The sequence below is a fragment of the Nematolebias whitei genome, chromosome 17, assembly GCF_014905685.2.
Source record: "Nematolebias whitei isolate Nwh7 chromosome 17, NemWhi1, whole genome shotgun sequence".
NCBI classification, from domain to species: Eukaryota; Metazoa; Chordata; class Actinopteri; order Cyprinodontiformes; family Rivulidae; genus Nematolebias; species Nematolebias whitei.
The window spans coordinates 9459027-9470633 of record NC_056514.1 but is presented as its reverse complement, the minus strand read 5'-3'; the positions used below and the strand labels follow the sequence as shown (position 1 = coordinate 9470633).

The 11607-nt window shown below is 45.7% G+C and overlaps 1 protein-coding gene across 1 annotated transcript in view; it reads left to right on the top strand.

Annotated features, from left to right (window-relative positions):
* The window catches only part of get4 (guided entry of tail-anchored proteins factor 4), a 36771-nt gene that overhangs the window by 9953 nt on the left and 15211 nt on the right, over nt 1-11607 (top strand). Inside the window, exons 6-7 of the mRNA XM_037691534.1 lie at nt 6621-6761; nt 6907-6982. Of these exons, the coding sequence (XP_037547462.1) occupies nt 6621-6761; nt 6907-6982 (217 nt within the window). The remainder of the gene's footprint in view (nt 1-6620; nt 6762-6906; nt 6983-11607) is intronic.

Below are 11607 nucleotides of genomic sequence, written 5' to 3'. Positions count from 1 at the left end.
CGACGAGGGAGCCGCGTAAGGCGGCGAAGACGACGAGGGAGCCGCGTCTGGCGGCGAAGACGACGAGGGAGCCGCGTCTGGCGGCGTAGACGACGAGGGAGCCGCGTCTGGCGGCAAAGAAACCTTGGAGGACGCAGCATGCATCATAGAGTCCTGGGGAGACGCAGCATGCGTCATAGAGTCCTGGGGAGCTGCAGCAGCCGACATGGAGGGCCATGGAGGCGAACCCTCAGTGGTAGTGGAGGGCGCCGACCCCTCTGGAGACTTGGAGGGCGCCGACCCCTCTGGAGACTTGGAGGGCGCCGACCCCTCTGGAGACTTGGAGGGCGCCGACCCCTCTGGAGACTTGGAGGGCGCAGCAGATGACGTGGGAACCTGGAGAACTGGAGCGTGCGACATAGAGTCCTGGGGAGCTGCAGCGGACGACGGAGAGGCCTGGAGCTCTGCAGCGGACGACGGAGAGGCCTGGAGCTCTGCAGCAGACGGCGTGGGAGCCTGGAGAGCTGCAGCGGCGGCAGGAACCGACTCCTCTGCCTTGGCGGCAGGAACTGATCTTCTGCGGCGGCGGCGGGAAACAGAAACAGATGCTGAGTCCTCTGAGGCGACAGGAGCAGGTGCACCAACGGCGAGGCGCTCAGCAGGCGGAACAGCGGCGAAGGTGATGGGTGCAGGAGTCAGAGGAGCAGAGGAGAGTTCAGAAACGGTGGTGCCAAAAGTTGCAGGATGGATTATGGGTTCAGAATGTGTATTAGTGACCTTGGGTGTGATGAGAGTCCTAATTTCTATTAATAAACGATTATACTCAGGGAGCAGAATGAGACCGGGCCGTGAAACTAAAAATTCTTCCATCAGGGAAAATATAACATCTGAGCAGTCCGGGTTATGTTTAGCATTGAGAAATTAATCTAGTAAAGTCTGGTTTATTAGTGCAAGTTCATGGGATGAATATGTGATTGACGGACAAATGTCTTTAAATGAGGGTGTGGTGTCAGGTGTCGGCCCCACCGGAAACCTGGGAGGTGGGGTGGCGGAACACGCCCCCACAGAGTCACTGGGAGTTTGCTCAGGCGGTTCGGTCAGACTGGGTTGGACAGCCGCGGCACGGTGTGACGGTGGGAGGCCGGATTCCGCCCCCACCAGGAACCTGGAAGGTGAGGCGACGGAACCCGCCCCTGTAACGTCAACCGGACCGGACCCACCGAACCGAGCAGGAGTGGACCGGAGCTCCCGCGGGACGCTGGATCTCGCCCCCACCGGAAACCTGGGAGGTGAGGCGGCGGACCCCGCTCCCACAAAAACACCGGAACCAACTCTAAGATTCTGCTCAGCCGACGAGACCGGGCCGGTCACCGCGGACTGCCCCCGGGACCGCTTTCTTCCTCCCCGGCGACGGCGGGAGAGTCGGGGGACAGGAACAAAACAGAATTCGTCCTCCATTTCTTCGTCCTCCCCCGACGTCCACCCCGAATAGCCGGGCGAGGCGGACTCAGAAACAGGAGCCCGGTGGGTTCCCCGGTGCCGAGACCTGTTCTCCTCGAGGACCAGGAGTGGTGAGGACAGGATTTCTACCTCCTGGTCATAATGTCCTTGTGGGCGGACGGGCCTGGTGCAGAACCCGCCGCACCAGATTGTGGACTTGCTCATCACAGGAAGGCTCAGAGGAGAAAAAGAAAAAAGGTAAGTTGCCGAGAGAATCCTGCCCGCTGGGTTCTGATATGTGGTCGGGTCGTAATGTCAGGATTTGGTAGTCAGGGACAAACCCAGTTGTGCAGACAGGACTCAACTCGGCAGATTACAAAAAAAAGTATTTTAATAGTGAATAAAGAAAAAAATAAACAGCTGACGTGGCAGCAAAACTTGCATGAAAACGGTAGGCTCAGAGGGAAACTCAGGAAGGACTCAGGAAGCTCAAGGGAGACTCAGGAGAACGCAGGAGAACACAGAGACCCAACGAATACGACCCGACGAGGAACAAAACAGAACAGATGGCTTAAATACAGGGACAAAACGAGACGTGATTACAAACTGCTGTGACGAGACAAGGGTGGCACCAATTAAACTGAAGAGGAAACACTAGGGAAACAGACACAAACAGAATCAGCAAATGGTACCATCCTTACAGTAGTGAACTGGCTCCTCTGTATCCCTCATTCCACAAACACACAACAAACAGGTGAGCCAAACCAACTCCTGTCAAATGCCGGACATTTGGGTGTCCTGCTCTTCCTTATACGGAACAAGGTGGGCAAAATCCGGAACTGTCCCTCCCAAATCGGGACGGTTGGCAGATATTTTAAACAGAGAAGACGAGTGATTCGTTCATATTTGTACTAATGAGCCAATCAGCTTTCATGAAGCGCATGTGATCCAAATATGTAACCCCAGAACCATTCATCCATCCATTTTCTTCTGCTTATCCCGGGTCGGGTCGCGGGGGTAGCAGCTTAAGTAGGGAGGTCCAGACTTCCTTCTCTCCAGCCACTTGGGCTAGCTCCTCCGGGGGAATCCCGAGGCGTTCCCAGGCCAGCCGAGAAACATAGTCCCTCCAGCGTGTCCTGGGTCTTCCTCTGGGTCTCCTCCTGGTGAGACATGTCCGGAACACCTCACCAGGGAGGCGTCCAGGAGACATCTTAACCAGATACCTGAGCCACCTCAACTGTCTCCTCTCGATGTGGAGAAGCAGCGGCTCTACTCTGAGTCCCTCCCGGATGACTGAGCTTCTCACCCTATCTCTAAGGGAGAGCCCAGACACCCTGCGGAGAAAACTCATTTTGTCCACTTCTATCCGAGATCTTGTTCTTTCAGTCACAACCCAAAGCTCATGACCATAGATGAGGGTAGGAACGTAGATTTGATCGGTAAATTTAGAGTGTCGCTTTTTGACAAAGTTCTCTCTTCACCACGACAGACCGGTACAGTGCCAGCTTTACTACAGCCACTGCACCTATCCGATGCACGACATCCTGAGTTGAGGTCAGCAGCATATCACCTCCACTATAAACAGTGTTGGTGGTGTACTGCTTCCCCCTTCGAGACACACCGGATGGTGGACCAGAATCGCCTCAAAGCTGTATGGAAGTCATTCTCCATGTCCTCTCCGAACTCCTCCCATGCCCAAGTTTTTGCCTCAGCGACCACCCGAGCCACATGCCACTTGGACTGCAGATACCCTGATAGGACTCCTTCTTCAGCCTGACAGCATCCCTTACCGCTGGTGTCCACCACCGGGTTCGAGGTTTGCCGCCACGATAGGCACCGACAACCCTGCGGCCACAGGTCCAATAAGCCGCCTAGACGATGGAGGCGTGGAACATGGCCCACTCGAACTTAATGTCCCCCCACCTCCCCCGGAACGTGTTCGAAGCTCTCCCGGAGGTGGGAGTTAAAGCTCTGTCTCACGGGAGACTCTGCCAGACGTTCCCCAGCAGACCCTCACAATATGTTTGGGTCTGCCAGGTCTGACCGGCATCCTCCCCCACCATCGGAGCCAACTCACCACCAGGTAGTGGTCAGTGGACAGCTCCGCCCCTCTCTTCACCCGAGTGTTCAAGACATGTGGCCGCAGATCAGATGAGATGACAACAAAGTCGATCATCGAACTGCGGCCTAGGGTGTCCTGGTGCCAAGAGCACATATAGACACCCTTATGCCTGAACATGGTGTTCGTTATGGACAATCCATGACGAGCACAGAAGTCCAACAACAGAACACCTCTCGGGTTCAGATCAGGGGGGCCGTTCCTCCCAACCACACCCCTCCAGGTTTCACTGTCATTGCCCACGTGAGCGTTGAAGTCCCTCAGCTGGACAAGGGAGTCCCCAGGAGGTACACTCTCCCAACCCAGAACCAGTCAAATGAAAACAAGTTTCTTGACTCAGTTTCTCAGCTGCCCAGTTTAGTTTGGGGAGCATGACGGCCTAGTGGTTAGTGCTGTTGCCTCACTGCAAGAAGGTCCTTGGCTCAAGACCTGTTTTGGACTTGGGGTCTTTTTGTGTGATGTTTGCATGTTCTCCACGTGTTTGTATGTTTTTTTTCCCTCCTTGTACTCCGGTTTCCTCCCACAGTCCAAAAACATGCATATTCGGCTGCCTACAGCTCCAGGCCTCTCTTGTAGATGTGATCAGTGATCTCTATGGGATTTGACTGCAAGGCCGGATTAACCATATGAGCAACTGGTCAACTGCCCAGGGGCCCATGATCACTAAGGGGCCCAGGGCAGTGAGGGCACAAGTAAAATATCTGGTTATCTCCTGCTTTACTTGGAGCGCTGCGCTGCACAGACTGCTGCGCTGCACAGACTGCTGCGCTGCACAGACTGCTGCGCTGCACAGACTGCTGCGCTGCACAGACTGCTGCGCTTCACAGACTGCTGCGCTTCACAGACTGCTGCGCTTCACAGACTACTGCGCTTCCGCTGCATTTGGGCAGCCCCGCCTCCTACCAGCGCGGCTGCTGCAGTTCTCGTTTTTTTTTCTTTCTTTTTTCAATCGGATCCTCGACGGTGCGACCTGTCAATCAACTCAGAAGGCTTGTCAGTAACTGACCAATCGACAACCTCGATTTGTCCCGAAGGTAAACGCCCCTTACCTGCTGACAAGCTCATCAGTTTTTTTTTTCTTAAGAAACATTGTTTTAATTAAAACAACAAGTTTGTATCTGTTGTGAGATGATTTTAGCAGTTTTGCAGATTTTTAATCTACTTAATGAAGAATAGTACGACTTAAAATTGTTCATCAAACAGGAAGGAAGGCTTATAATTAATAAAATAATTTCCCTCTGGGATTAATAAAGTATTTTTGAATTGAATTGAATTATTATCCCTCCTCTTACCACAATGAATGTGGTACTTTGCTATAAGTACGACTATATTTATGGCATCAGAGAAAGCTGAGCTTATCCACATAAAGTAAAATGGCATCAGCACAAAAAGAAGGATTATTAAGTTTGAGATGAATCCAGTTTCTGATGTCTGACCAAACACTTTGTATTGACATTCAAATAAAAATTGCTCGAGGGATTCATCTTCTGATTTACAAAAGACACACAAATCAACATCAAATTTAAATATTCTTTGCAGAAACATGGCTACAGGATATATCTTATTTATTATTTTTAAATGATTTTCCTTCACTTTAGTAGATTTAGGCCATTTGACAAATTTAGAATGAGCAGAAGTCATTATATGATTTATATTAGGAGGTTTCTTGAAGGAATCTTTGTTATACTCAGTAAATCCTTTGTCGCAAACATTCATTGATAATCTTATTACATTTGAAGTCAACTACGTTACAGGCATTTAGTTTTAATGTGGGCATCAAATCGTCACTTTTAAATACATAATATATTTAATTAATTGAATCAGCTGTTGGTCGGGCTACTTCTTGTTGTGCCATTAGCTCTAAAATAGTTATTGAATCAAGTGTTTACTTCCATCCATCCACGGGAGTAGCAGCCTAAGTAGGGAGGCCCTGACTTCCCTCTCTCCAGCCACTTGGACCAGCTCCTCCAGGGGAATCCCAAGGAGTTCCAAGTGTTTACTTATGTAGGTAAAACTAGATGTTAAACAACCATTAAAATACACCAGAATGCAGGAAATGGCATCTACTTTATTAAAAAATTTCTGGGGGAGGACCCCCAGACCCCCCCATCAGTGTGTCCCCTCCACACACACACATTATAAATGCTTCTGACACCAGTTGCCAACATGTTACTAAACAAGTACACATATGGTGTCATGTAGTGTTCAAAGTGCGTTCAACTTAATTCGGTCTTGTTGATTTGTGTCAATGAGCATTTGGAGTTTTATACATAAAAATACACTTGATAGTTAAAATTTTAAGTATATTTACTGTATATTTTGGTAATTTATTCTGTATTTTGCCAGATTATGGTGATTCTGGGGTCGTGATGATGGGGCCCTTGAAGATTGTTGCCCAGGGTACAGCGAAGTGTTAATCTGGCCCTGTTTGACTGGTTAAATAAACGTTCATAAATAAACAAGTTAAAACATCTGTCCACTTTACTACTTTCTTCTTCTTCGTTGTCTTCGTCTTCCAGCTTTTCCTTCTTCAGGGGTCTCCACAGCGAGTTGTTCAATCTGTGCTGTACCTCCGATGATCTCATTCCTAATCTGATCCATCCTTGTCACTTCTGAGGAGAACCTCAACATCTTCATTTCTGCTACTTCCAGTTCTTCCTCCTGTCTTTTTGTCCATGTCTCTGTCTCCAGACCATACAGCATAGCTGGTCTCAAAATAAACCGTTCTTATTTACAGCATTCATAATACCCTTTTCACAGACAAATGTATTTTTTCAGTCAGTCACAACATTATATAATTTTTCATCTATGCACAAGTTGAAACTAGTTACTTTTGTTTATAAGTGATGTCCTTTCCTTAGCAAGACACCTACAGTTAAAGATGTGAACTGCAGGAGACATAGTGCATTTCAACACGTAGCCAATATGTCTCCATGTTGGCAACAAACTCTTCATTACCAGCGATCAACCGGTTCATTTTGTAGCCTGACAAATTAAACTCATGGTAAATCTTTTTTTGTGTGTGTGTCTTCATTGTTCACATTTTTTCTGTTTCTGTCCCATCCTTTCTCAAACCACTCAGGTTCCTGTGCCTAAAGAACAAAAACAGTGCTTCCATAGTGTTTGCCACATACACAGAAAAACACCCGTCCATAGAGAAGGGCCCCCCCTTCGTCCAGCCTCTACTAAACTTTATTTGGTTTCTGCTGCTGGCAGTGGATGGGTAAGGACTGGTCTTAAATTCATTCTCATGTTTGAAGTATTAATAACTTTTAATTATAACTAAAACTGAATATTTTTATATTAATAAAATCTGAGCTTGTTCCTCTGCATTATAAATGTATTTGTTGTGTTGTCTCTTGTTTCAGGGGTAAGCTAACAGTTTTCACAGTGTTATGTGAGCAATATCAGCCTTCCCTGAAAAGGGATCCTATGTATAATGAGGTGAGTGATCCAAGAATTTGATACTTTGGTTTTGAATGATGTACAGTGGTGTTTGAAAGTTTGTGAACTCTTTATAATTTTCTATAATTCTGCATAAAAATGACCTAAAACATCATCAGATGTTCACACAAGTCCTAAAAGTAGATAAAAAGAACCCAGTTAAGCAAATGAGACAAAATATTATACTTTGTCATTTATGTATTGAAGAAAATTATCCAATATTACATACAGTGGGGAGAACAAGTATTTGATACACTGTTGATTTTTCATGTTTTCCCACTTGCAAAGCTTGTAGATGACTGTAATTTTTATCATAGGTACTCTTCAACTGTGAGTGATGGAATCTAAAACAAAAATCCAGAAAAATACAATGTATGATTTTTTAATAATTAATTTCCATTTTATTGTGTGAAATAAGTATTTGATCATCTATCAACCAGTAAGAATTTTGGCTCTCACAGACATGTTAGTTCTACTTTAAGAAGCCCTCCTGTTCTCCACCCATTACCTGTATTAACTGCACCTGTTTGGACTCGTGACCTGTATAAAAGACGCCTGTCCACACACTCAATCAATCAGACTCCAGCATCTCCACAATGCCCAAGACCAGAGAGCTGTGTAAGGATATCAGGGATAAAATTGTAGACCTGCACAAGGCTGGGATGGGCTACAGGACAATAGGCAAGCAGCTTGGTGAGAAGGCAACAACAGTTGGTGCAATTATTAGAAAATGGAAGAAATACAAAATAACGGAAAATCTCCCTCGGTCTGGGGCGCCATGCAAGATCTCACCTCGTGGAGCATCATTGATCTTGAGGAAGGTGAGGAATGAGCCCAGAACTACACGGCAGGACCTGGTCAATGACCTGAATAGAGCTGGGACCACAGTCTCAAAGAAAACAATCAGTAACACTCTACGCCGTCAAGGATTAAAATCCTGCAGTGCACGCAAGGTGCCCTTCCTCAAGCCAACGCATGTCAAAGCCCGTCTGAAGTTTGCAAATGACCATCTGAATGATCCAGAGGAGGAATGGGAGAAGGTCATGTGGTCTGATGAGACAAAAATAGAACTTTTTGGTTTAAACTCCACTCGTCATGTTTGGAGGAAGAAGAATGATGAGTACAACCCCAAGAACACCATCCCAACCGTGAAGCATGGCGGTGGAAACATCATTCTTTGGGGATGCTTTTCTGCAAAGGGGACAGGACGACTGCACCATATTGTGGGAAGGATGGATGGGGCCATGTATCGTGAGATTTTGGCCAACAACCTCCTTCCCTCAGTAAGAGCACTGAAGATGGGTCGTGGCTGGGTCTTCCAGCATGATAACGACCCAAAACACACAGCCAGGGCAACTAAAGAGTGGCTCCGTAGGAAACATCTTAAGGTCCTGGAGTGGCCTAGCCAGTCTCCAGACCTGAATCCCATAGAAAATCTTTGGAGGGAGCTTAAAGTCCGTGTGGCCCAGCGACAGCCCAGAAACCTGAAGGCTCTGGAGGAGATCTGTATGGAGGAGTGGGCCAAAATCCCTGCTGCAGTGTGCAAACCTGGTCTAGAACTACAGGAAACGTCTGATCTTTGTAATTGCAAACAAAGGTTTCTGTACCAAATATTAAGTTTCATTTTTCTGGTGTATCAAACACTTATTTCACACAATAAAATGGAAATTAATTATTTAAAAATCATACATTGTATTTTTCTGGATTTTTGTTTTAGATTCCATCACTCACAGTTGAAGAGTACCTATGATAAAAATTACAGTCATCTACAAGCTTTGCAAGTGGGAAAACCTGAAAAATCAACAGTGTATCAAATACTTGTTCTCCCCACTGTATTTGTGATGGTAAAAGTATGTGAACCTTTGCTTTCATTATCTGGTGTGACCCCCCCACGCAGCGGTAACTTCAACTAAACATTTCTGTAACTGTTGGTCAGTCCTGATCACCTTGGAGGACTTTTCTCCATTCCTCTGTGCAGAACATCTTCAACTCTGGATGTTGGTGGTTTCCTCACATTAACTGCTGCTTCAGGTCCTTCCACAACATCTGGATTAGATTGAGGTCAGGACTTTGACTTGTCCGTTCCAAAACATGAAGTTTATTCTTCTTGAACATTCTTTGGTAGAACCACTTGTGTGTTTAGGGTCATTGTGTTGCTGCATGACCCACCTTCTCTTAGATCCAGTTCACGAACAGATGTTCTAACATCTTCCTTTAGAATTCTCTGATATAATTCAGAATTCATTGTTTCATCAAGGATGACAAGCCGTCCTGGTCCAGATGCAGCAAGACAGGCCCAAACCATGATACTACCTCCACCATGTTTCACAGATGGGATCAGGTTCTTCTGCAGGAATGCAGTTTTCTTTCTCCAAACATAACTCTTTTCATTTAAACCAAAAAGTTTATTTTGGTCTCATCGTCCACAAAACATTCTTCCAACAGTCGTCTGTCTTTTCCACGTGATCTTTATCAAACTGCAGATGAGCAGCCATGTTGTTTTTGAAGAGCAGTGTGTTTCTCCTTCAACCTGCCATGAACCATTGTTGTTCAGAGTTCTCCTGATGATGGACTCATGAACATCAACATGAGTCAATGTGAGCGAGAACTTCAGTTGTTAGAAGTTACCCTGAGGTCCTCTGTGACCTCACAGACTATTCCACACCTTGGAGTGATGTTTGTTGGTCCACCACTCCTGGGGAGGGTAACAATGGTCGTGAACTTCCTCCATTTGTTCACAATCTGTGTGACGGTGGATTGGTGGAGTCCAAACTCTTTACAGATGTTTTGTAACATGTTCCAGCCTGATGAGCATCAACAACTCTTTTTCTGAGCTCCTCAGAAATCTCCTTTGTTCCTCTATGATCCACTTCCACAAACATGTTTAGAAGAGCAGACTTTGATAGATCCTGTTCTTTAAATCAAACAGGGTGTCCACTCACACCTGATCATCATCCACTGATTGAAAACACCTGACTCTAAGGGTGCATTCACACCAGCCCTGTTTAGTCCGCTTTAATCAAACTCTAGCTCGTTTTCCTAGAAAGTCCGGCTCGTTTAGGGAGGTGTGAACCATCGAACTCTGTCGCAGAACAAAAAGGCGAACTCTGGCCCGGGCTAAAACCTAGGTCTCGGTCCGGTAGAAGCGAACTCCAGCGCGGTTCGAGTACAGTGTAGTGAACCTGGTCTGACCCTGATCTGACCCTGATGACCTCAAATCTATCAGATGGACAGAGACTGTTATTTTCATTGATCTGAATACAGTCTGAGCCATCTGGTGACTTTCTTTCTTGAATTAATCAAGCAGAAAAGACAATTTTATAATCATTTACTGTTTTACAAATGTTTGATAATCAAATTGTGTTAGTTCCATTCAATGCTTACAGGTTGGAAAGAACTACTCATTTTTATTTTACATAAACAGTAAGTAATGATTTTTATTCCTCATTTAAAGAAGAAATCAGGTTAATATGCATTTCTTGATTCTCTGTCTGAAATGAGCCAAGCAATGTAAGTATGTGAAAGGTCGAGTTTCGGTCAACTAAAATGTTTACCGAGAAAGATGTCATGTTTAAACTTTTGCAGAAGATTACCAAGCGTGAGACTCCACGAAGTCTGGTCGTCTGCAATAATCTTTTCTGTATGTTGAAAACAATCCTTGACTTATGATAACATCTTACATCACAAAAACACACCTCTTTCTGGTCCATCGACCAATCAAAAGCTCTCAAATGAACCGGAAGTCGACCCAGTTTAAATGTGGCAACTTCCCAGTTCATGTTAGAATTGAGAAGGGAAGAGAATTCAGAAGAATTCCGGAGGATTCGAGAGTACAGAGTTGCTGACAATTAAGAGTCTGAAAGTTCTGAAGAATGAAAGGAGTTCAGTATTCTTGGGTGCAAACGCATTCAAGATGGTCCAGAGACGTTTTGGAATTATAACTTCTGTTTGAACAAACCACACACGACTATCTAAGGATTTCAGCCGCTCTCAACGGAGACGCTGAAAGGTCTGGAGGATTCTCTATCGAGCTGATCTATCATCTACCAGGTAACGGTCTCTTCTTCGACTAAAGTGTACCGGAGGCGAGCTGAGATCTGATGAAGCGTGCACGTTCTGGTCAAACAGATTAATTCCCTCACATAGTTCTCTGTAAGATAAATCTCCATGTCATCTTAAAACTCTCCTCTTTCTCATAAAATCAGTACAGATATTTTAGAAATATCTGAAGCAAAGTCCTCGTTCACCGCCGAGTGATCGATGCTCATTTTCATGTGAAATCACTGTTATTGCTTTACACTATTCCACCAAATTAATATAAACAGTGTGCCGTAAAACGCTTTATTCTGTTCACTACAACTGGTGGCCCGTCACGGCTCATAAATGACTGTAAAAACGTGTAAGATTGATTTTTTCATGTTGGCATGTTGAAAAAATAACAGTTTATTAGCTGTGCTGAAATACTGCATGTTTACGCAGCGAGCTGGAGCTGCGCGCTTACACCTTTGCTGTCACGCTGGCAATGTTTTAAAAGCTGGAATTGTGTCATCGAGTCTTGTGAAAGCTGACATTGTACGCCTGTTACGTGTAACTAAGCTGATGAAGCTGTGGAAAACGTTATTCTG